A 26,022-nucleotide genomic window follows, 5' to 3' on the forward strand; every position below is an offset into this window, starting at 1 on the left:
CAACAAACCAAGAAAGGGAGAAATTTGTTCATAGCTACCTAAACAATGATTACACAGTAAATGGATCCCTCAGAAAATACTGGAGTGATTTCTAATGCTTGTGGTTTTCCTCTGTGTGCAGCATGGCAGATTTGCAGATGAATTAGACTGCAACAGTCAGCAGATGTGATTGTTTTCCAGAGCCATTTTTTGAGACAAACCTACTGAATTCCTCTGATTTTTTTTTCAAGCATCCTACCTCCAAAAGGAGCTTATTTTGTTTCATTTTTTTTCCTCCACCACCCACAGCATATTGCAGATATTGGTGTTTATTACCTTAGAAATGAGATGAGATACAAGAGCGCAGTGATTTCATGACAGCTTCTTTCAGATAAGCAGGACTGAGCCTGTGTTTGCCCGTGGGTATGTTCTGCCTGCAGTTTTGCATCCTGTTTCTATACTTGTGACTCTTTATAAATTCCATCATTTTCATCATAGAATCATAGAATATGCTGAGTTTGAAGGGACCTATCAGGAACATCAAGTCCTGGCCCTGCACAGGTCACTCCAGGAGTGCCTGAAACTTTGTCCAAACCCTTTTTGAGCTCAGTCTGACTTGGTGCTGTGACCACTTTCCTGGGGAGCTAGTTCCAGTGCCCAAAAACCCTCTGGGTGAAGAACCTTTTCCTAACATCCAGCCTAAACCTCCTCTGCACAGTTAAGGTCATTCCTTGGTCCTGTCACTTGTCAGCAGAGATAAGAGATCAGTGTCTGCTCCTCCTTGTCTCCTCTTGAGGAGGCTGTAACTGCAATGAGGTCTCCTCTCAGTCTCCTCTCCTCCAGGCTGAACAATTCAAGTGACCTCAGCTGCTCCTCATGGTTCCAGCTATTTTCCAAAAAAAAAAAACCCAGAAAAGAAGAATTTGCACCTAACTCTAACAAGGGTTCAGGTAATGCCAAGTGTGGGAAGATTCATATGCTAAAATAATTTCATAAAGTGTGCATATGAGTGTTTCAGCACCAAACTTGATATGATGCAGCCAAGTGCTATAGCATAACATAACATATATATAAATATAACATATCAGGAGAGTATCTGTTATGAGCTGCTCTGGAAATAGAGCTCACAGTCTATAATGTGCTTTGGCAACCTCAGCAATGAACATCATGCTCAGGGGCTGCAGTCCAGCACAGCACAAGATTCAACATGAAGAATGCCAAGATGAGTCCCTGGAGTGGCCTGTCAAGACTGGCAGGATGATGATCATGAGGGAAAGTCAACAGCAAAAATCAGATTAGAAGGAGAATTCACAGGGGTGTCTGAGACACCAGTAGCCACTTTATGCTGTTGGTCTTGGAAAGAAAAGTCTTAGATGAGCTGGTTGGTGCTCCAATAAAACTTTGAGCTCATTCATTCCCCCACTTCACATGTCTGTGTCTGAGATTTGCATCAGGAGGGTGGAGACCTGAAGTGATTAAGGAGTCTTCAGACACAGCTGAAGGAAATAAGTTTCCATGAATGCTTGAAGAAATGCAATATATGTACTCCTGAGGAAAGGATTAGCTGTCCCCTGGTTGGGAGAGAAATTTCAGGACATGGTAGGCTGACAGGGTCCAGGTCATAGATTAAAATCAAGTGAGGTCAGACATTAATGCTCATTTTTGATTGAGTCATAAATGAATTTGTTTAGATTGTCCTGTCCTAAATGTTTTCAGTGTAAGACAATAAAAACAGGGACATAACATGCAGAAGGACTGTGCCCGCAGGCAATGCCCACAGCTCTGAATACATGATCCCTGCCTTTCCTTGAATTGTGAAAAGGGTACATTCAACAGCACCTTTTGTCTGGAATTATCCTGAGCCTGGTTTCTTGCTGCTATGGGAATCAAAATTAGTAACTTGGTCAGCTGTGTCTGCTTCATCTTTTCCATCTCTCTGGCCAATAGTTTCATCCTGCCTGCAGGTGAAAAAATAGAATTGCTGTGTCATTTATACGTCTTTCATGTTTTAAGTGTTTCTGCAAAAGGAATAAAAAGAGAGCTTCTGCAGCAGAAGTACAATCCTATGTTTTCTAGGTAAACTAATCTAGAAAAGAGGTTCATGGTTCCTCTGCGAGCCATCATACCTTGATTTTTTACACTTATCCAAGACAGAGGAGGTAGGAAAAGCTGTAAATAAAGATGTTTCTGAAGAAAGAACTTTTTACATAGTTCAAAAGCAACCATAGAAGGGCACAATGGACACAACTCACTCTAGCATGCTTCAGCTTAAACGTCAAGATTTTAGAAAGTAAGGTCATTATATTTCAGAACACTTATGTGGATGCAGCAAAACCACGACTGACAAACCCCTGAGCTGTACTTGCTGCCATTTCCCATGAGTCATAATGATTTCAGGACACCTATGACAGGCATCCAGCAAAGTTCTTTCCTGTTGTCTTGAAGAAGCTGCTTCTCTGCCTCAAAGACACCATTTAAGATGGTGTAAGATATATTAGAAAAACACTGAACATCAGAACCTATGGGGTAAACTGCATAAAGACAACCAATAGAAAGGAATCCTGGTGGGTGACATTTCAGATGCAGTTGTTTGCCTACATAATTTTAAAAATACAATTTTTTTTGACAGAGTCTAGGAGAAGTGATGGCACTAAACTCTTCTCCCTCCCCTTAGATGCAATTGAAAATGTCTTCCCAAAATTAAACATTGTGAAATTCTCATTTCATGCCCCTGAGCAGGATGTTAAGTCTTTACGTCTGCCCTGCCCTGACAGTACCCCTGGTGTGAAATAGCTGTGTAGGCTTAAAGCACTGTTCAAAGTCACTGTCCCCTTCTCCTGAGGCTCCCACAAGAGAACAGTGTGACTGGGCTGTACTCTGAGGTGAGGCACTACCAATAATTCAGAGCAGCAGAGACTTTTCTGCCTTGCCATTGTGACTTTCCAGTACAAATCTCTCACCTCTGTCACTTAGTGTGAACTGCTAATCCAAGTGAAATATTAGGAGTTATTCTCATCTAGGTGTCAGAATTAGGTGACTGCATTTTGTGCAGTGAAAGTGAAAAATTCTTCTTGTCAGCCTTTGTGAAAAGTTTGAGAAATACATCATGCATTGCAGGTTGTAAGTGGGTAATTGGGTTATTTGTAAGGTATTTTATGAGCATTTAATGTGCCTCTTTTTCTTCCCTCCAGACAAGCTCAGAGGTAGCTTTTCCTTCCATTCTTCTTTTACTGCATCCTGTGTTATCTGTTCCCAGGAGGCTTCTCTGGATGTTGAATAAAAATGTACAGAAGCCTCATCAGGCTGAGTATCTTACATATGTAATATCATATGTTTATACAAAAATGACAGGGACACATCATTATGATAACTACTCTTGTGGAAAACCCTTCATTTATTGAAGTCAAGGCCATGTTTCTCATTATAAGGGAAAGTAGGAACACCCTCAGTTGGACAAGGTCACACAACACCATAAACACTTCCTGATGTCCTACTGAACCCTGTGTGAAGAAACTCTTGTTAAGAAACAAATGCTCTTCCCCAGTGGGTTTTACAGCCTTGCTTAGAGCAGCTGCAATGGGGAGTGATTGCTCTGAGCACTGGGGCAAGGAAGGAAACATGGCAGAGGGAGCAGTAAGGGGGTGGGAATGCTGGAATGCAATTGTGGGAATAATTCAGTTTCTTTCTTGATGCATGACTACAGAGCATTTTGGTAAAATCAATGAAGCAGTTATATAAGTGATTGGGAAACTAAATAGCTTGGTGGAGTATCTGCCAGTGAGCTGAGCCACTGGTTTGCAATGCCTCCAGTGCATTCACAAAGGGAGACATATAACAAATTATGGTTTTTCCAGCCTCTGAATCAATGCACGAAATTGAAAACATTTCCTTTCCTCATCTTCAGTCTGTTCTTTATCTTCAGTACCAGCAAGAGCTGGGATAGTTTCTCAGGACTGAAGATTTTGCCTCTTTCTCTTTTGGTTGTTTATCTCAGTGGTGAAGAGATAATGCCAAATTCATAGATATAGAAAACAGAAAGCCTAAAATATACAGCCTGTCTGTTGGAATTTCACCGATTGTAAAAAATTCATTGTTTCCCATCAGTGGACTCAGGCACCTGTATTTGAATAAAGCATAATTTCCACAAAGGTCTTCATAATCTCGTTTTGAACTCTTCAGGAGGTAAGAGATCCATTGTTTTTCATTGTGTCCTGTTCCAGTGGTTAGGCATATTTGCTGTCAGATGCATGTGCTTTATTTCCAATTTGATCTTGTGTAGCATACCATCATAATTTTTGTTCTGCTTTTCTTCACTAGATTAAAGAGGTCTCTAGAAACTACTATGTTTGGCCCATGAATGCATTCATACATTGGAATTAAATCAATTAACTCCAGTAAAGCCTTCATTTACATACGCAACTTGACTTAGTTTTGGCACTGACCTTCAACAGAATTTTTATGAACACATTTTTAACAGTCTTAGGCATCACAAGATCATAGAATCGTAGGATCATTTAGGTTGGAAAAGACCTCTAAGATCAACAAGTCCAACCATTTACCCACCACTGCCAACTCTGCCATTAAATAATACCCTAAGTTCCATGCCTACACCTCTTTTAAATACCTCCAGGCAAGGTCATTCCGCCACTTCCCTGGACAGCTTGTTCTAGTGCCTGACTATGATTTAGGGGAGCAATTTTTTTTTTTTCTCAATATCCAACCTTAACCTCTTCTGGAGTTGGGACCATTTTCTCCTGTCCTGTCTCTTGTTACCTGGGAGAAGAGGCCAACCCCACCTAGCTACAGGCTCCTGTCAGGGAGCTGTAGAGAGTGATAAGGTCCAAACCTCATTTTCTTCTGGCTGAACACCCCCAGCTCCTTCAACTGCTCCTCATCAGACTTGTGCTCCAGACTTTTCACCAGCTCCACTGTCCTTCTCTGGACACTGTCCAAGACCTCAAAGGTTTTCTTTTTATGAGGGACCCAGGGTTGGACGCGGGATTTGAAGTGCTGTCTCACCCATGCTGAGTTCAGGGGGAATGGTCACTGCCCTGCTCCTGTTGCCCTGTTGGAGTAACAAAGACTGTTACAAAACTGTGAGCCAGGGCCAAAAGTGTCTGACATCTGAAATGGACTTATGCAGAAGAATGGTGCCCAAATTTGAAGCTATGGCCTTGAGCAGAGGTGATGATGGCTGCTGTTTAGATGTAGTGGCTTCTACCTTAAAGGAGAAGCTCTGGTTGGATATCAGTCTCTGCTTCAAAGACAGATTAAGAAAGCTTTTTGCTATTGTTTTACTGGTAATTTTTTAATCTTTGGAACATGAAGCAAAAACAACTTCCTAATGTATTGATGCTAAGATGCAATACTTTCTGACATCCACAAGATATACTCCAGCATGGGTTTAAAAAAAGAGATGCACAATAATTTGGAGCTATAGGGTTGTTTTTTGGACTCAGTCAAAGAATCCATAGTAGGGTATGGCAAAATGTCTGAAAGGGGCAGTCCCCATTGCAGCAGTTACTAACAAAGTTTTATTTTTTTGGATGTTTGACAGGAGATGCTCCAAAGAGAGAATCCAAAGGCTTGGGTTGCTGTGCCTAGCTAGGACTGGTCAAAGTCAGTGTGCTCTGCATGGGAATATAGACTAGATGTGAAGGCAGCATCAAATGTGAAAATAAAACCTGTGAAACTCTATTCTAGGGGCAATGGGTGATACTGGTTCTCTGAGCTCACCATGACCGTAAAGCTGAAAATAAACTATTGAATTGTATTTATAAAATAAATATAAAGATCAAAATAGCTTTGAACTTATTTAATGGAGTTTCTTTTTCTTTTTTTTTCTTTTTTTTTTTTTAAATACAATTCTCAGGTTTGTGGAGAATGCTCTAGTCCTCTGAAATTGATGTGAGCAGAAAGATGGGGTGAATTGGTGCCTGAGATCACCTTGCAAATATGCTGTATAAGAAACTTTCAGTTCATAGAGGTGAGGACAGCATAATTCTGGGAGGGAAGTATGGTGGAGATCTACAAGGTGCAATGGGCACGTGACCGACCTCCTCTGAGAGAGTAAGAGGAGGAAATGTTGTTGCTTAAATTAAGTTTTAAATATTGGTGAGTTTTTTGTTTCTGAATAAATTTGGAATGGATAAATAAAATGGAAATTACGAGTACTTGGATTTCTCTTTGTTCTGCAGGAAGCAATAAAAAAACCCCAAACAAAACCAGCAAAAAAAAAAAAGGATGCTGCTGGAGATGGTTCCATGAAAACTTGCCTGCTAACATCCTTATGGTGGTTTCTGAGAGGTAATGGGTCCTGCCAAGTTAATTGCCAGGAAAAGGGGAGTCCCACAGGGCAGCAGGTGACTGCACACTGCAGTGTCAGCTGTGGCATGTGGGATGTATTCCCTGTGTCCTCATTATCCTGAGAACAGGTCTGGGACTGCCAAGCAGCCAAGTATAACAATTTGCAGATTATTAGGCTGTTAATGAAGAATGAGCTGTAAAGGCAGAGTGTTGATTCACACTTTGGTATCAGTCCTGCTCGGATCTTCTTCCCGGCATCATTCAGATGGGAAAAGTGCTAAAGAACAGCTCCCAGCTTGTTCAGGCTTCTGGTCTTGCCTTTCTTGGGAACAGGGACACAGGGAATGAATTGCTGCCACTGCAAGACTTGCTCTTATCCATACAGAATAAGCTGACTCTGAGACAGGGCTGTAACTCCTGACTCCTGGATGGAGCTTTAGAGCATCGATCTGGGCACATCCAAAAGAGACAATCACTCATCTGAAGCAAATTACTTGGTGATTTATAGAAACTTACAAAACTGAGAGCCTGTCAAAATAGTCTCCGTGGGGAATGATGAACAGGAGGAGGCTGGGTTTTTTATTATTATTTTAAATAACTGATGAGTTAATTAAAAATATGCTTAATATTCTGTAGCTGTAATAATATCCCTTGGAGTACCCCATGTCACTACTGCTAGGAGTGGGTTTTGCAAGCAGAAGTCATTCCACACATATTTGTTTTAGAACCCTAGATTTTCAGCAAACCAGCTGAGATTGCCTCTTCTTTTTCTCCATGTGGCAACAGTGGTGCTTTTTTTTGTTTTCAGTTAATATTGCAAAGATGAAGGAGGCACTGATTTCAGGACCCTCAAAAGGTACATGGACTGTGAACATAATATTTGGTGATTCTGTGATCTGGAAATATTTCACAACCTGAAAAATAGAACACCTTGAGGTAGGGGAGATCTGGGTCAGGAGAAGTAGCATGAGATGGCATTTTACAGGAGATTAACCAGCCCTGCATATAGCTGTTGTTTTCACATGAAAGAGCTGAATGAATCAGACTCTGGTTGGCTCAGTAACTCTGACAGCTATCACATATAGAACAGCTTAGGGGTAAATAGACAGAAAAGAAGAAAATTTTAGCAAAAAATTGGGTCTTGTCTACTGAAGTTATGTAAACAACAGAAATTTTTTGTTCTTCTGGAAGAGCTAATGAGAGCATCCCTTAAAAACTGCTGTAAGCCTCAAGTGCCTGGAGATATGCATATTGAGTTTTTACCCCTTCCCTCCCATCTGCCAGCTGCTCTGCTGTCATTTTTTTTCCCTCCTCCAGTAAAGCACAGAGCTGGGGAAACCACAAACCCTGAATTGTGTCACTGCACAGAAGAAGATTGATGGGGAGGTTAATAAGTTGACTATGCAATTATAACACTCACCATGTACCACTGATAATGGTTAATGTGGTTATTTCCCACTCTGATTATTTTTCTGCCTGTTTTTCAAGTCAGCTGGGGAGCCAGGCTCTGCTCCCTGCCTTGCTGCTCCACAGTGGGCAGCCCCAGGAAACTTGGCTATCAGGCACTTTGCTGTGCTGGGTGTTTGTATAAACTCCTTGAGTCCCAGTGCACTCAGGAAAGGCAACTGAAGTTCTGCTAATAAGAAAAGAATTAGATGAGATCTTTTTTTTATTGCCGTGCTTTTCCAAATGTGAAAACAACTGTGAAATAATCAGGAATAGTTTAAAGCTGAGGACGGTGAGAGATTTTTTTTTTCCCCTGTGTTTAAAAGCTATTTTTTAATTGCTTTTTTTGTTAGCACACTGTTCTAAATGATACCACACCTATCACATTGTTCTCAGTAGAGTTAAACTCAGTGGTTTGGCTCTTAATGTGAGCCAAGAGTAGATACCTTGACTGGTATTGGTACCTAACTGTGAATTTCTAAATATACATTATAAAATTGGTCAATGGCATAAATTAATTAGCACAAAAACTCCTTCACTGCCCTTCAAACAAATACTCTAGCTACAGGTATAACTTTTTTCTAGAATATAGGCATGATGGTTACAAAAATACACTTGGAGCACTACAAAGTAATGATTTGGGTCCAGAGCTGTTGTTCACATTGTCAATATTCCATCTACTTTAATGATTGAGTACTTCAAAGCATAAGCTTCCCTTGATGCAGCTGATTGTATGTTGCTTTTCAGAGAAGAAAGCTGTGGTTTTCAGCCTGTTTGTTTGGAAATCATTTAAGAGCTCCTGACATGGAGCTTGTGAGAGGAACTGAGGTACAATTTCTGAGGAAGCAGCCTGCTACTGTTTGTTTCTGTGTAGACCGCATTTGTAGAAAGGAATAAGGTGACATCAAAGAGTATAGTCAAATATCACAGGTAAAATCTATGAAAGTCCTCAATATTTGCTAGCCTCTTTGGCTGAAGTGTTATGATCTCAAGGCAGTTGGATTTTATTAACCCAGGCATCCCTGTTTCAAGGGATAATTACCCAGTGTTCGGTTTATAGGTCCTTGTATGAGCAATTCTGTCCTTTATGAAAAGAAACCCTGAAGATGCTTGTGGGGGGAAATCTGACTACACTAACATTTCCATAAAGTCTTGGAGTACAACAAGCAGACTGAGACCATAAATAATAGCTGTGCTCCACAGAAAACAGATGCTACAATGAGAAATAACATTGGTGAACCTATAAGGTCACCACATTTGAAAAGGAACAAACAGTGCAATTGCTGGGGTGACAAATAGCCAGCAAGTGTAGAAAAATAGTCTCATGCAGAGATCTACCTGCTACAGTAACAAGAGAAATTCCTCACTAAATAACTGCTCATGGCAATGAGCTGATTTGACAGCAATGAGCTGATTTAGCAAACTTTGTATCTGGTCAACATGGACTCAGGCCTCACTAGCCAGTGATTTTTCTTGGGGAAACAGTTATGCTAATGGAGATTTTAAGAGGAATTACAGAGAAAGATATCTGTGTCTCTGATAAGAAGCAGGAAATTTGGTCCTGTGCTAAGGAGCAGTGAAGTTGCCCTATTAACTCCAGTCCCCAACCCTGTTATCCAGTTAGCACCTTCCACTCCCTGTGAATTGTCATTGCAGAGGTGGTGAGAATTGGAAATCAGTTCAGCTGATTTCTAATTCTCTGTATTAGCAAGAATTAAGTATTTAGAGGACCAGGAGAAGTGAACCCATCCAGCACAGAAAAAAAAGCTGTTATGGGGAGGACAGCTGTTAACAAACTGTTTAAAACAGGCAAAGCTTCCTTATTTAGTGCCTGAAATACCACTGTAAATATGAAATTAATTTAAATGCTTCAGATGTCATCAACTCCATGTCTTCATGTCCTGCCATATCAGCACTTGCCCAGGTGAGCTGAAGGGTTTGACATTCCATACATGGCTTAAAAGTGATATTTGTGGGGACTAAAAGGAATAACACATTTGGAATGAGAGCTCAGTTACTGGTAGAAACATCACTGGGTATACATTTCAGAACACTCATTGCTTTCTCTCCTCAGACCCACTGTTCAGTGATACATCTTTCTGTGAAATTTACTTGTCTCTCTTTCTTATTTTCTATTTCAGTATATGGCACTTTACTGATAAAACATTGCCCTAAACCCCATTCATTTTCACTTTACAATGAAACTCATTATTTTTTGTCTCATGACAATTAAACACTTTCATGTTTTGGTACTTTTTTGTTAGTAAATAGTAGTGTCTTCTAAAATGTATTAGTCAGGATGTTATAGCCAAGTTGACCATCTTCTAAAAATGAGGCTAATCCAGCAGCAGTGCTTGTAAGAATCCCCAGTTTTTATTAAGGGCCAGGTAACAGCAGCCTGCACAAAGTGAATCTGTATTTACAAAGAATCTGTATGTTACCCTGTACTGTTTGAGTGTGGTTCATCTGGGAATTGCTGTGTGATTACAGGTTCTGCTCTTCCATCTGAGATTTACTTTAAAGAAAATATTTACTGAAACAAACCCAGCTCCTCTGAGAACAGACTTGATGAGAGGTTTCAGGCACTTTACAGCCTGGTGTGAATCATGGCACGAGTGCATAAACCTGGGCCATCTATTTACTCTTTCCAAGGTGAAGTTGATTAGCCAGCTACCAAAAACTTAACCTCCTTTTGATGCAGGGCTTGTAGCTCTGAGGTGTGCCCTTGTAGCATCTTGTAGGACTGTCTGTGTCCTGTGCTGGCACACAAATAATTTAGGGTATTCTCAGTCTTGGCTTCCCCTCATCTTGGGGCAGCTGAGTGGGAGCTTAGCATTGAGTTTTATCTCCTGCTGTACTTCAACATGCTCTCATTTTACAGCCTCAGAAAACCCTTGTTTTGGTGACAACTCAGACTAGTGACAGGGTTAAGAGCTAAGCTCTGGAAAACTGCACCAGAGAATCTGATTTGTTTCTTGGCTGTACAATTGATTCAGCAGTATGACCAGACATGTCACTCCAGGTGTAACTCTGTTGTCCGTTTGTCTGTGTGCCAGTCAAGACACCACAGTGTGTTTGAGCCCTCCAAACAGGACTGATGGACGTGACAGTGCCCACAGGAGAGCCTTGACCTCCTGCCTTGGGTGCAAGAGGTCAGGTGGACACCAACATAGAGTTTATCTACAGTGCAGTCACCCAACTTGAGGAGGATGCCTTCGTCCATTTTAAGAGTGAAATCAACGAAATCACTGAGTTCAGGACAAGATTCATCCCTTCTGTCTTCCAGACCCTCATACCTGGGAGGATGACACACCTTGAAATCCTTTGGCTGTATTGTCAATTTTTCCTGCAGTTATGGGGACAAGGCCTTAGATTGTATAAATACACCTTTGACTGTATAAATACTTTAGATTATATAAATCGACTTGGAGGCAAGTAAAGGTGAGAGGAACCTACTCACTTTTGTTTTGCTTTCTTCTGAAAATGTGGACAGTATTTCCTCCTTTTGCTATCATTAACTCCCTGCACAATTCATTTTCTAAATCATCCAGTCAGGGGTTTATTTTTTGCCCCTTTCTGCGGGTACAGCTGAGTGGTGGCCTACACCTACTGTGTCTGGCTGTTCAAAGATTAACCACAGGTGGTTGAGGAGAGATGCTGGCATCATTTGTTAAAATATAGGAATTTGAATCTCATAAAAAAATCACACCAGTAAAAAAAAAAAAAGTCACACTCCTTCTAAAAAAAATTAAACCCTTTTTATTTGTATATTTATTTTTTATATATAAAAGAAATACAAAAACAACCCCACAAACAATGCTGATTATGGCAATTCAGTTTTGTCAGCCCCCTCTGCTTGGGCTGCTGCCTCAGATCCACCGGGAGTGAGCAAAGTCCTCCGGTTGTAATGTCCTTTTATGATTCCAGAGTTATTGTTCTCATTAAGAATTTGTTTCTGTTTTTGCCTGTTAAGAGACTGTACAAGTCCTAATACAACAGCTGCTAATGAATACTGTCCAGTCAGTTTTCTTGGTTGTAAGATTAGAGGATTTGGTTGAACTCTTCCTAGAAGAAAATATGTTTTGATTTTTCCTTCCTGTTCACTGATACCTTTGACATAAATTTCTCCACGGTAGTCGAAGGCAAAGCCCCGGTCCTTCAGGATCAGATACGTTTCTTCAGGCACTTGTATTCTGTCACTAACACCTGTGCTGTCCATTCGACTGGCCAAATTCACTGTTTTGCCCCAAATATCGTACTGGGGTTTCTTAGCACCGATAACTCCTGCTACCACAGAGCCGTGGCTAATCCCTAATTAAAAAAAAAAACAAACAAACAAACAAAAAAAAAAAACCCAAAAAAACAAAAAAAACCAAAAAAAAAACAAAAGAAAGGAAAAAAAAAGAAGATAAACTGTTTACAATAATGACTAAAACTCATATTTGCACTTGAGAAACAGGTAAAGCCTGGTTCAGAGACACTTATCTGCAGGCTTAAGAGAAACATGCATATTTAAAGAAATTAAACAAAAAAACCTCAATATGCTGTAAAACTTGAAAAGGGATATCAACAAGTTGATTTCATGAAAAACCCTTGTCAGTGGAACTAAAATACTTTTGTGTCATCTGTATTCTGCACATTGTTGCCAAAGGTCCTGAAAACTTATTCTCAGACAATAGGAAAGATTTTTGGAATTACGTTTTTTGAGGGCAACCTTGTTAGTGCTATACAGGTAAGAAATTGCATTCTTGTGTTCTGTGAAATGAAAATCCTAAAGCATTCTCTGAAGCTATTGAAAGACTGCATTTTTGCATAAAAATACAAGCAATATATGTTGTTCTCTTTTTTATTTTCCTAGAATAGTGATTTAAGATTAATTTTAGTAGAGTGCAAGATATCTTTTGGAAAAGGATTTCAGTTTATTAGGGGTTTTTTTAAAGAGTTTTTTTAAATGGTGATAGAAATATTATCAAATATGTTTGCATTCAGGCTCTATGAAATCTTTACATGTGATCCACATTACTAAATGTGGATGCTTGCTCCTTGAGAAATCTTGGGAACTATGAGTTTTGCATTCAAAACTGCTAGGAAGTGCAGATCAGATAGTGATGCTCCCACCCTCTATGCCCTGACTGACGAATATTCCTCTATTTTTCCATGGTAAGGTTATCTATAAAAGACATGTCCCTTCCAGGTGATTTTTTTTGTTTTGGCCAGTGACCAGGTCAGCATGAGAAGTCATCAAATTTACTCCTGCTTTATGCCCTATATTCAGGCTTCATTTTTATGTCCCATCCCACTAGACATGTAGGATATTTCATCAAGAACAATTGCTTACTCATCCCAGCAATTCCGAGCTGCTGCTACTGGTCAGGTCAGAGATGGAATTAAATTTTTGTGCAAAACAGAAGTGCTACTCCCAGAGTTTAGGAGAAACTACTTTTTTTACTGAAGAAGAAAAATATGCAGGGAGATTAATTAAAGACCGTGTGAGTATCAGTCTTGGTGCTGGATCTTGGTTGTCCTGTTCACTTTCTGTGTTATGTCTATGGGTTCTGAGTACCAGACTTACTAAAGACACTAAATTAATTATGTTCCCCATTCACAATTCACTGAAATGCTGAATTCCTGCAGTCTCCAAACCAGGGCCTATATTCTGCAAATTGAGTATTTCATATTTCTGAGTTTGCCTGGGATGAAATCAATTTGAAAACAGAGGATACAGTATTTGGACTCTTCTAAATTGTGCATGTCCTTGCAGTGTTACTGGAGTGCACTCAGTGGAGTCACAACCTTGCAGACAAAAGCTCATTTTAACTCTGGTGTTTGAACCATGCTTACCAATCCGGAGTTCAAAGTTGTTGAAGGAATGCTTATTGATCTCCTGTATGCTTTCATTCAGGGCTATGGAGAAGTCAGCCAGAGCACACAAATGTCCCCATTTGTCTTCACATTGCTGAGGAAAAAGTTGTACACCAATATGTTAGTAAAATTTTTCATTTGCCCAGCCGCTACCCATCCATGCAAGTACCAAGGGTTTGCATTGGAATCTACCTCAACATTGTAGATGAAAGAGAGGCACACTGCTGTTAATGGCAATGCTTCCCATTATGTTATACTTGTATAACTGGATAGGGAACAGCTTTAAGGGCCAGAGAAACTTTCTGTCAACAATCAGGCAATGATGAGAATTAACAAAGCATGTGAAACATGTCTAAGGCTGAGAAAGAAAGTATAGAGAGGACTGAGATTTCTCAGGTGTCAAAATCTAGTGAGAACAAGAGATGACCCACATAAACATGAAGCAGAGTGAAAGAAGTGAGGGATATGTAATTCTCCTTTGCTGACACTGTCACCCAGGAAAAGCATAAACTCAAGTGCTCTCAGAGATGTAATGATGACAGGAACAACAGGGCAAGCCAGGCAATCTGGGATTGCTTAAGGGAGAGAAAAGGCTCTTCTGTAGCTCATTAATTGCCTTTGCTTAGGGCAGGCAAGTCACTCCCTGCTCCTTCCCTTACATTCCTACAGAGCAGTCAATATACAGATGGGGACCAGCAGTAGGTTTTAGTCTTCCCAGAATACCAATAGAACAGATGGCTTTGGGTTTGGCCCAATGATTGTATGATGTCTTCTCATCTGTTCTGAAGCAAGGCAATTCTTTCTTCAAATTTCCAGTTCATAGTACAAAGGATTGTAAGTTTCTCCCTGGGTGATGCAGTCCAGCCCTTTGCAGTTTTCATCATCCTGTGTGTTTAATACTGAACATGAACCTCTCCTTGGCATCACCCTGCTCTGTTCACACTGTGCTTGGTCCTTATCCTTAACTGGCTCTGTTCTCAGCATGCCAACCTCCCTCAGCAGCCTGCACCTCTTAGGTGCTGACAAGGTGGCAGACATGTACGTATGACAAGTATATTTAAAACATCCATTAAAATTCCATTAAGCTACTATAGTTCAAGAAAAGAGATGAGTTAATCAGTCTTGGAAAGGCAATAAAGCTTTTCTCCCTTTGAATTTTTATCCCCATCTAGAGTTAAAGGAAGTGATTAGTAGCTGTGTAGCTATAACCAACTATCTCCCTGGTGCTCTGTCCTTCTTTGCTCATGTCTGCACAGCAGCATTTTGACAATCAAAAATCCCATGCATATCTAGTTTTATGGATTTCTAGCTGTCAGCATTACTTGTTACTCTGTAGGTGGGAGATGCTCAGCTAGTTACACTCCACAGTTTTATAATGTATTCTTGACAAACAGTGGAAATTTTCTGGTTTATAATGCTCATGATAATCTGGCTGCTGCTTTTCAGAAGTTGTGATCAGTGCAGGCAAATCTGATTCCCAGCCTGTGACCAACTAGGGGCATTGCACCCCTTTTGTACTGCTCTTCCTGGGGACTGGAACCAGTTGACAAAAAAACAGATTTCAGCAACAGATGACTTCTCACTGGATGTATTTTAGAGCCTTATCTAATTTGTTTCCAGGCAAATTCTTGGGTGGAATAATGAATGGATTTCTCTCATCTGACTTATGTGAGGTTTATGGCTGTGACTCTGCACGTGTCCTCTGTGACTATTTATCCCCTCAGCTTGGTTTGCATGTTCTTCAGTTGAACCAGTGACCTGCTTTCTTTTTGATGTGTAGTTATCATGCTGTCTGTAGACATGCTGTATCAAAAAAAAAAAGGTATAAATGCTATAAATGCAGCATGAGTACACTTATACTTGCATAAGTATGCTGCCAGTTAATAGATCCTCTCTCTTCATCAATTATTAGTGGCTGTCAGTCAGGTTCCTGTCTGACTTACTGAGGTGGCTTCAGAGTATGTGTGAAGATATAGATAGACCTGATCTAGATTCACATTGGTGTGACTGAAAGAAATTTTTTTTCTCCTATAAACCTAAATTTGAGGAAAGAATCCATATGGTTCTTGTTCCAAGCACAAGATGGCATTTCAATTCATCAAGAAGTGCAACTGCTGTCTGCCAGAAGCCCCAAATGTCTATTTTATTTTAGCAAAACAAGTTTTATGAACAACATAAAGATAACACTTATATTCTTGAATATGAATGGTCAGAATAATCACAAGCTTTACTTCTTAAAGAAAGTTATCCTCTTACCTGTTTTTCAGGTGACAATCCTGACACAGCCATGTATGTGCTGCCAATTGTTTTAATTTTTTCAATATCTTGAAATCTCTCTTCACCTAGTAACTAATACATACATAAAAAGAAAAATACTGTTACTTCTGTAATTCCTAGCACAAATGCTTCTAAAGATGTGAGAATGTATCTTTACACTTTCCAGTCCATCATGGCACGCAATTTAGTCTGGGTCCTGGGGAACACTGATCCGGAACTCTGGAACATCATCTACTCACTGAGGGCTGTTTGGTAAATTCTACAATGATAATATGAGACAAACACACTCCAGCCTAAGAGAAATGCATCCAAGTCCTGCATTTCCTGAGGTATGATCACTGAATATTAGTGAAGACAAACTCCCTGTGTATGTATATGTGAGTAGAAGACTTGATCACCTAAAAGTGTTCCTAAAACTCTACTGGAGGAACTCAGTTTGCAGAGTAAGTGCTGCTACAGCAACAATTATGGTGATGAGAGAAATATTCAAGACCAGGCTGGCTGCGGCTCTGAGCAACCTGGCCCAGTGGAAGGTGTCCCTGACCATGGCAGGGGGTTTGGAATGAGATGATCTTCCAATCCAAACCATTCTATACCCAGTCAATGGATGAGGTAGATTCCTCCAAAGAAATCCTGTAAGACACCAAGTCCTCTTATATCCCCTGCTTCCCCCTACTTAGGGTCAGACTGGACACCAGTGTGTCCATTGCATCACTCAATCTATACATTTATGTATTTTCCCCTTCTAACAAAAATTCCAAGAACGAGTGGGAAATGGTAAATCCCTGTATGTATTTGGGAATTGCTAAAAGGACTTGCCAGATTGAGAATCTGTGAGAGAAAGAAAAAATTTAGCTGAGTGACTAAAGCACTGAATGAAGTGGGAGTGAAAGTTTGGTCCCTATTCCAAGTCCATATTTATGGTTTAACTTAAGACTTTCCATGAAATAGAAGCCAGAGCTTTATATTCCTTGAAAGACCTTAGCAGAGTTCAGGATGTGGATTCTTTCAGTGACAAAAGAGTATGGGATATGGGCATTAATCACCTCATCACAGGAAAATGTTTGTTGCTGCTGTTAATGCCAAATACCCTGTGACACTTTGTGATAAGCTATATGGTATCTAATTAATTTAGGGATCAATATGGTTACAAAGTCATGGGAGGGAAAAAAAAAAACACTTCACCAAGAAAAGGAATTTCAAACTTTCAATTCAAAAGGCTCAATTTTGTTAGGGTTTAAATGGAAAAAAGTAGTTTTGTGGTCAGGCAAAATAACAAAATAACAGAATATTTTTTTCCTTTCTTTTTCTACACTCTGCTTTCTTTTTTCCCTCTTCTGGCTTGGAATTTCCTGTCCACTAAAGGGATTATTTCATTCAAAAGGAGAAACATACCAAAGGCAGAACATGAAATATCCCCTGCCACTGAAGTAACCCCAGCTGGAGCGCCGGGGCCTCGGGAGCGTTGCTGTTGGTGTGCAGATATGGCACCATCTGTCTCCAAAGGGAGGCTGCACAGCATTCCACGTAGGGAATACAAAGCCATATGGTTAATGGCTCCTGTCCAAGCCAGGAAAGTCCAAAGACTTGACCTGCTTCTCATTTTTCTTCAAACTGTAGAACAGCCAATTGTGTACCTTTCCCTCTTACAAGGGCAGCTCTTCCAACTGCTTTCTTAAAGAAAATATTGTTTCTTGTAGCTCTGCCTCTGTGAGCAGTCTGAGATCACCATGTGTTTGAGCAAGGGGAGAAAATGGTCCTGCTTCAAAACAGTCCATATTTTCATTTCCAGATGGTTGCTGGAAGCAACAGCAAATAGCACACTAATTTAAAATGTATAATAAATATCTAAAATTACCCTTTTTGGGAAAGAAAAAACATTGGCTGTGATGCAATTTAGAAAAAATTATCCCAAGTTATGGGTTTTTTCCTCATTCATTATTGTTTTCAAATCTCCTGTTTGCATCTTTTTTCCCCTGCTTTATATGGTCTGTTCAATAGATTCTTCCCTTCTTCAAATAATGGTCTGTTTACTAATTACTTTCTTCACGGTATGACAGGATGATGGATTTTGATATTGGGGAAAGATATTCCAACTCAGTCCTAAATCAGCTGCCGTTTGTAAAAACATTTTAAATAGGCTGCTAATTTAACATGATAGGCCAGGGACACATTTTCATACACTAGGATGTGGTTTGTATCCAAAAAGAAACTAATGGTTTGGTGCTGCAATTCATGTAAAGCCAGAGTTGTGTGGAGGCCAGACCCTGGGATCACATGTACAAAATTGTACCAAAAAAGAATATTGAAGGACATAGCACACAACTGCAAAGTAATCAAAGAATCTGAAAGCAGGATCCAGTGTTCTGTTGAAACCTCTGCTTGTGGCAGCTTAATATATTATCTGTTGTGATATACACTATGTAAATTACTGCAGGATAAATAAAATGCAAGGAAAGAAAAGAATCTGTGAACAAGAAAACTCTTCTGAAAACACAAAGCCCAACTGTAACATTAGCATACATAAATGACAGATTAAATAGCCTAGAAAGAAAATTACCTAAAAAAAAATTCCTTCAAGACTCATTATATCTTCAGAAATGGTATAATGTTAATTTTTTAGTTTAACATCTCTAAGAAAGGGAGTTTAGCCCTATATGTGTGTTTGAACTACAGTCATATAAAAAGCAAGTAACTACAAAAGGTAGGTTTTCAATGCTCATATTTGTTTCTTTTTGCCAGTCCAGAAACTAGCACCTCCTGTTCTGCCTCTGCTGGCAGGACTACTGGATAATTCGGAAGTCAAAAAATTTGTGAACCATGAGGGAAAAAGAAAACTGAGTGGAGGCTGTATTTTGACAATAGTCAACCACCTATTCTGTAAAACTCACTTCTCGACCACATTCTCCCATTCCCCACAATCTGACTCCTCTGAGGGTACCTAGCCCCTGCAGCTGTCAGTAACAGGTTCTGTTCCAATATTCCAATAGTAAATATTACTTACCATTTTTTTGTAAATGCCTTTGTCTCCCTAACATAGTTCTATTACATGGATAGCAAAGTAACAGATCCAGATTGTAACCTTGCTGTGTTGCATTAACGAGGAAAACCTTCTCTAAAAAGAAGAAACATCCCAGATTTCTTTCTTATGTACCTATCACATTTCCCAAAGCAGGTAAATTTGTATTTTTACCATGGCTTCCATTCAGAAGCATCATTTTGGCTCTGTAGACAGATCATCTCTAATATTATTATCTCTGTAAGGAAAAGAGGCAACTCACAGTGTAGAATGTGATCTGAGCTTAGGAACTCAATTCAGCTGTCTAAACTTATATGTCCAGTGTAATCTAGTGTACTCTTGCCTTGAACACCTCCAGTGGCTTGCTCCAGAGCAGGAGTTTTCTGGCAATGCAGAGTGGGAGCTGACAATCCCCTGTGGGCATCCCAAATCACCTGGGATATATCAAATGGCATCAGGTGCCATGTCTTACATTCCTTGCTAAGATTTCTACATCAGGGTATCTCTCCAGGGGTGTTCACTTGCAGAGTTTCCCCATGGATATCGGAGCTGTTCTGCTCTCAAGCTGCACATCTGCATTTTCCTCCCAGGGCCCTATTGGAACAGCAGGCAATCTTGGCAAGGAACACAGTGAAAAAAAGAAGAAATTGTGACATTACATAATGTCACTCAACAGTTACATGGAAACCTTGCTAACCGTGTAACATTGCACCTGGAATGATTTGTGGTTCCTTTTCCATGGATAAGGTTACTCCTTTTGGTTGTTCTGTCTGGCATATCACCTTTCAGATTGTTTAGACAGAGTAAACTAATGGCACGACCTGCTGCAAGTAGGTTAGCAGTCAGCAGGGGATCCCATAATTTCATTTGCTACCTGTACCAAGAACATATCTATTCTTCAACTAAACATGTCTGGGACATAATACAGTCTCTAATTAGGTCCTTTATTAATTACAGAGCAGGTGTTAGGGGCCTGAAAGTAATATTGTGTTAGGGTTTTGATTAAAACCTTGTCTTCAGTAATTGCCACAGCAGCAAAGGAATTTTGTTGTGAAGATTACATGAATGTGCATGACAAAATATCTTAATGCGAAGACTATTGCTATGAATTAATTTGAGTGATAATCATTTTAATCAGATCTGGAAATAAAAACAAAACTATTAATCAAGAAGCCTGCTGGCAGTTGTGCTAGATCCTGGAGGTAAGAAGCAGGCATTTACACCCACAGGGAATGCAGTGCAGAAGCTTCGCAGGTGACAGAGTTCTTCTTGTGAGGGAGAGACTTTGTTCTCGCTTAAAATGCACAGGGAAGTGTTCCCGGTGAATTCTTCAATTTCCCACTCATGGTTTTAGTATCTCACCAATTATATGGATAAACTCTCAATTCTCAGTTTCAGTAATCTTAGCCTTGGTACAATCTTTATGAGCCACCACTCATTCCCCATGCAGGTGCCAAGGATAGAAGTCACATGATTCCATATTTTCTCCTTCCCTTTTCTCTCTGGACCTTTGCAGTCTGGAGCACAGGTCCAATCTTGTTGCTAGGTAGAGGTGGTTCCAATTCTATTTTTACCACTCAGGGATCTCAGGGGGGCTACACACTCCTGAAAACTGCCTGCAGTATAGAGGTTAAAATTCTCTCTGCTAGGTAATTTTGGCAGTATTTTTTCATCCTTCCTGGTTTTGAAATTTTTTAAAGCTCTTCATTGGCCTATGCTTTTTCTCTTTTCTTAATTCCTCTTTGGACTCGTTGGAGGCCATAATACCACCTGTCTAAGCTTCCTTACAAACTACTTTGCAGAGTATGCAAATTTATCCTGACCTCCTCTTCAGTTAGCAGGCTTTTTTTGCTTTTGCATAGCAATAGCTACATTGGGAATATGAATTCTCTCCTCCTTTTTATCTTGTCCCCTCCTCAGCTCTTTTTCTGAAATTAACTGGACAGAATACCTAAATACATTGTTTTTCCTTTCTGCGACCTTTCCATTAAAATAATTTAAAAAATCCCTTCACCTCTGAATTCTTCAATGAAGTAAGCAGCTGAACTTCATTTATCTCTCTATAAAAATCCTAACCAGACAGGTCTTCTCAGTTAATAAGTCACCACCATCTTTCATTCTCTACCTAATATTTGCTTCTGAGCTACGTGCTTCACATTTAACTGGACATTGTTTTACCCTTTAAAATTCATTGAGTCCATTCAACCAACACCTTTACCTGTTTGTATTTAGACCATTATTTTTCAGCAGAGTTGCAGATGTGTTCCTACTTCTTTCTTCTACAGAACTGAAGTATTTTCTACTTTCAGATACTCTGATGCAGATTTGTACTTTTACGGATGTTTATACTTGAACATTGCTTTCAGTCTCTATCTCATTAGATAATTCAGAACAAAGTTTGGCAGGATGAAGGGCAAAAAAGCAAATCAGACAATTGTAATATGAGGAAAAAAAAATCAGAGATCTATTGGAAGCAAAATAATTACCAAATTTGATAATTTAGGATGACATATTTGCCATTTTAAACTGATAGTTTAAACACTATCAGGTTTCCTCTAGTAGCTGCATTACCTCATCAAAGTCTGCAATGATTTCATTCAGTAAGCGCAGACATTCTACTCCTTGGTTATTCATCTCAGTCTGGGAATAAAAGTCAGCAAATCCAGGAATAGAAGCAAACATCACACCAACAGCATCATAGGACTGAGAGTATAATTCCTGAAAAAACAATGAGGAAAAATGAAGTGTTAACATAATGGAGAAAATGTAATTGGCAGCAATTAAAATAGCTTTCTTAATTTTTCCATGTATAATATCTTCACATCTGATGTTGACGTGAGTATTTTAAGGGTTAGCCAGGTTCAACAGGAGGAGGCTGTCAGCTCTTAATGTTTTTATTGCAGATTATATGCAGGGTTTACCCTTTCTTTGAATGCCTGCTCCTTCTGATTCTCAGGTCAAGGAGCTACACTAGCAAAAGTGAAATAGAAATTTTGCTTTTCATTTACATGAGGAATGACTTGAATGCATGAAGGATTCATTGTCAAGTACAAATACCAGTTATCACATTTTCTGGTGGATAATTTGTACTTCACACTGCTGCAGCTCTTTACAAGTTTGATTATTCACAAGTTTTTAGAAAAACTTTACTCTCTGGTGAACTCTGGTTCTCTAAGGTGACTGTGGAGCTCTTTGGTTGCCTGGCTCTGGGAGATGTTGCAGCTCTTAGGGTTCAAAAGGAGGGAGAGACAGAAGTAGGAGTAGTAATAGAGTTACTGGGGAGGACAGAAAGCAGCTTATAAGGGATCAGTCACAGAAGGCTATTAGGATAAATTATGCCTTGGAATAAGCTTCCACTTACATTATTCATATAATTCACTCTGGTACTGAATGATGGATTTATTTATGAAGGGGCTTGTGTCATTACATATGTGAAAATGTAGACACTTCTTGTCTGAACTAAAGCTAATTTTTAGAGAAAAAAACCCAAATTTCAACTTTAGAGATTCCAGGGATTGCTACCACAACTCCTGGTATGCTTTTCTTGCAGCTAATATACCACCATCATATGTATTCTCCTTTGATTCTTTTTTCCTGGCTTCAACTTCTGTAGTTTTAAGTAATGGTGGACACTTCAATTTCTGTTTATGAACATTTCTTATGCTGTAATGACCTGAAGTACTTTTTTCTCAAAGTTCTTGTTAGTGGCTTTAAGAAATATTGATGCTTTGGTTTCATGATAAAAAATATTTTTTGCTGATTGCCATATATGACATGACCAATTCAGGCCCTTCTTTCTTCATCCTGCTTCTCCCTAGAAAATCATCCTGAACCTCTGCTCTGCTCTCTGATATGCAGCTAATGCTCCTGCTTATCCAAGCTCTTTCACAATGTGTCAGAGTAAACGTGGGGAAATTCTCCTGGTTTCCAAATCCACGGCAAAGCTTTGATTGGGAAAATGTGATTGATTCCCTTCCTGCCCTTACCCTTTCTTTCACTGAAGAGCATCTTCAGGGTTGTGGAAGCCATACTCTAAGAACACTCAAATTCCATTTTGTGGGTATAGAAAGAGGTAACAGATTAATTTGTGGATGCTTATGGAAGATCTGGCAATGTGTGCTAGGAGAAGCACGAATACACTCAGCCATACTCGTGCCTTGGATCATGAAGATAGAAAACAACTGCCTGAGCCTTCAGTCACTCCATTTTTCTATTTTTGGTAAGAAGCATAAGGAGAGAAATAAAACATCCATAAGAAATCACTACAGTACATATTTGGGAATTCATTTTTTTGAGAGCAGAAAAATTAACTTAATGGCCAGACATGAACTGCAGGATTGATTGCACTGAAATCTGGTAGATTTTTCTGTCTGCAGCTCATGCATAAATCATCCACAAGTACAGTTACTCTGGAAATTGCCTTACAAAAAACAAGGGTGGTGGAATTTAATTCAGTGGCAAATTATTGAAGCATCAGCAGTGATCCATGGGGCATCTGCTTGCTTCTGAAGATTATTATGCATGTGACCTTACGTGAGTGAAAGTGTAAGATGGGAAATTTATTCCCTGAAAATCCATAATGCAGATATGCCAGAACACACTGCTGGCTGGTACCGAGGTCTGCTCCATTTGCAATGAAACATTTGAACCTGGTTGCTTTCACACTCCCATTTTCTCATGTGCATAGCAGGGTTTCTATGGCACTTTCATACCCACAGAGTTTAAAATTTCTCAAGAGTGATTTCTAAAGTGCCTTTTCTTGTAGCTTCTCACTGTGTCATCCTTCCCTAGGTGATACTTGAAATCAGAACACAATGATTCCTCATTGTGCAGTCTAATTAGGCTGCCTACATCCATTTCCAAATTGTACAACAGAAAATGGTAGCCTTAATTCCTATTTGCTGCATGATCAGTAGATATGTCAGTCCTGGCAAGGTGAATCTTGCAACATTCTTTCCATTAAAAAGATAATTCCAACATTGCATCAAAAAAATAGAACATCATACAGTACCTTAACATTTAAGTAATATATAATATGCATTTACTTTGTTTCAGATGAGGAATAAGTGACTTACTGCAGCTTTCAGAAACAAATTCTGGAATTTCCTTTATCCATCTTCAAGCTTTATGTTAGGAATATTCAGGGACTACATTACCACGTTTTTCTCTGTGTACTGCAAACTCTTTTTAGGAACATAGACACAAACTCTGTTGCTGAAATGGGAGTTTTGTTATTGGCCACAAACAGGTACTTCAGGGGCAACATGAAATGGCAAAAATGTTCTCTTGTGTCTGCTGATATGAGAGCCTCAGGTCTCTTGCAGCTTGTTCCTTCCATAGTCACTGTCAGGGCTCTAATAATACTTCTGCAATAGGGGGCTATCATAAACTTGCACAGACATTCTGTTAAATTCACCTAGCTGTTTTATGAATAGGAGATTTTCATAGACTCATGGATTGGAACAAACTTCTGAATCTCATTTAGTGCAATTTGCTTTCAAAGCAGGACCAGTTAGATCAAGTCTTTCACAGCCCTTTTGATTTGAGGGTTGAGCCCTGCTCTGCCTTCCCAGACTCACAAAACCCCAGTATCACAGAATTCCTGGGGCTGGAAGGGACCTCTGGAGGTCATCCAGGCCAACCCCCCTGCCCAGGCAGGATCACCTAGAGCAGGTTACACAGGAATGCATCCAGGTGGGTTTGGAGTGACTCCGTGACCTCTGTGAGCAGCCTCCTCCAGGGGCCTGCCACCCTCTATGTAAAGCAGTTCTTCCTCATGTTGTGGTGGAACATCTTGTGTTTTAATTTATTGCCATTGATCCTTGTCCTGTCCCTGGGCACCACTGAAAAGAGCCTGGCACCATCCTCTTGGTACCTGCCTTGTAGACATTTAAATGCATTAATGAGATCCCTTCTCAATCTTCTCTCCCCAAGTCTCTCTCTCCTCTTAAGAGAGATGTTCCAGACCTCTAATAATGTCTTCTTTATAAGTGTTTACTCATTAGCTACTTGAAGGCAACAATGAAATGCTCTTTCAGTCTTCTTCAAGTTGTATGATCTCAGCTGTCTCAGCCCCTCCTCACATGTTTTGTCCCCCAGCCCCATAACCATCTTGGTGAATTGTTGCTAGAATTTCTCTATGTGTGGCCCATATGTTTTCTACTGGTAGGTTCAAAACATGGAAACATAACTCCAGGTGTGGTCCTAGAACCTTTACTTCAAAACATGATTATTTTTCAGTGTTGATCAGATACCAAATATTGGAAGCGTTTGTGCAATGAATCCTATCAAGAAATAAGTTTCAGCAGTTTCCTAGCAGATCTACTTTTCTTTTACTAATAAGACAAAATTATCAGGAAATTGACCCCTACTTCATTATCGCGATCCTTCTCCAGGAAGTGGCGGGCGACGTGACTGGGTAAAATATTCCGTAGCATGTTCTCATTGTGCTCCCTCAGCTCCTTCATTTCATTGATTTCTTCTTTTGCTTGAACACGCCACAGAAAATCCAGCCTTGCTGTATATTCCAGCTGTAGTTTCAGAAAGAAAAAGAAGCAGAAATAAAACCTGACAAGATAAGAGTAAAGATTGTATTGCCATCCTGGCAGGCTGCTCCTGCCATGTAACCACCTTCAGTGCTGCTGAAGATCTCTGAAACAATTTGATTTTCTTGCCAGAAAAAGAGATTATTTCTTTGCCTTATGTACAGTGAGACTCTCAGAGTGATCTTGAACAAAATAATATTTGTCATATTACTGCTATGGTCAATAGATGTAAACTGTCACCAAATTATTTTCCCTTTAAGGCATATCATTATTATTTAGATAATGGAGTCTGACAGGAGATAAAGTATTGGCAGGTATTGATATGAAATAAATATGTTCCCCTTTTCATAAGTGTTTTCAGTTTAAATGAGAAAATTAGCACAAGGCTAACTCTTAACTCTTGGCAAGGATGTCCTTCTCAAGAATGAACATCTTTCAGCAAAACTCTGTATAACAGCCCAAAGTGCTCCCAAGAGAATGTCCAAATCTGTGGCACAAAAATGATAAAGCTCTATTGTTGGGACATGCAGTTATTTGCAACTTTAATCTTATAAAAAATAACAGAAAATATGCTATTTGCCATCTCCT

At 39.7% G+C, this 26,022-nt stretch overlaps 1 protein-coding gene across 2 annotated transcripts in view; it reads right to left on the reverse strand.

Annotated features, from left to right (window-relative positions):
• Positions 1–11,500: 11,500 nt before the first annotated feature.
• Positions 11,501–26,022, reverse strand: part of ADCY8 (adenylate cyclase 8) — a 117,540-nt gene continuing 103,018 nt past the window's right edge. The window contains exons 14-18 of one of the 2 annotated variants that reach the window (XM_030235674.2): positions 25,261–25,419; positions 21,461–21,607; positions 15,850–15,942; positions 13,573–13,687; positions 11,501–12,042 (exon numbers count right to left, since the gene is read on the reverse strand). In XM_030235674.2, the coding sequence (XP_030091534.1) occupies positions 11,555–12,042; positions 13,573–13,687; positions 15,850–15,942; positions 21,461–21,607; positions 25,261–25,419 (1,002 nt within the window). In that variant the 3' untranslated portion in view covers positions 11,501–11,554. The remainder of the gene's footprint in view (positions 12,043–13,572; positions 13,688–15,849; positions 15,943–21,460; positions 21,608–25,260; positions 25,420–26,022) is intronic. The other variant, XM_018913943.3, reaches the window with a different exon arrangement.

This window comes from Serinus canaria, chromosome 2 (assembly GCF_022539315.1).
Source record: "Serinus canaria isolate serCan28SL12 chromosome 2, serCan2020, whole genome shotgun sequence".
NCBI lineage: Eukaryota > Metazoa > Chordata > Aves > Passeriformes > Fringillidae > Serinus > Serinus canaria.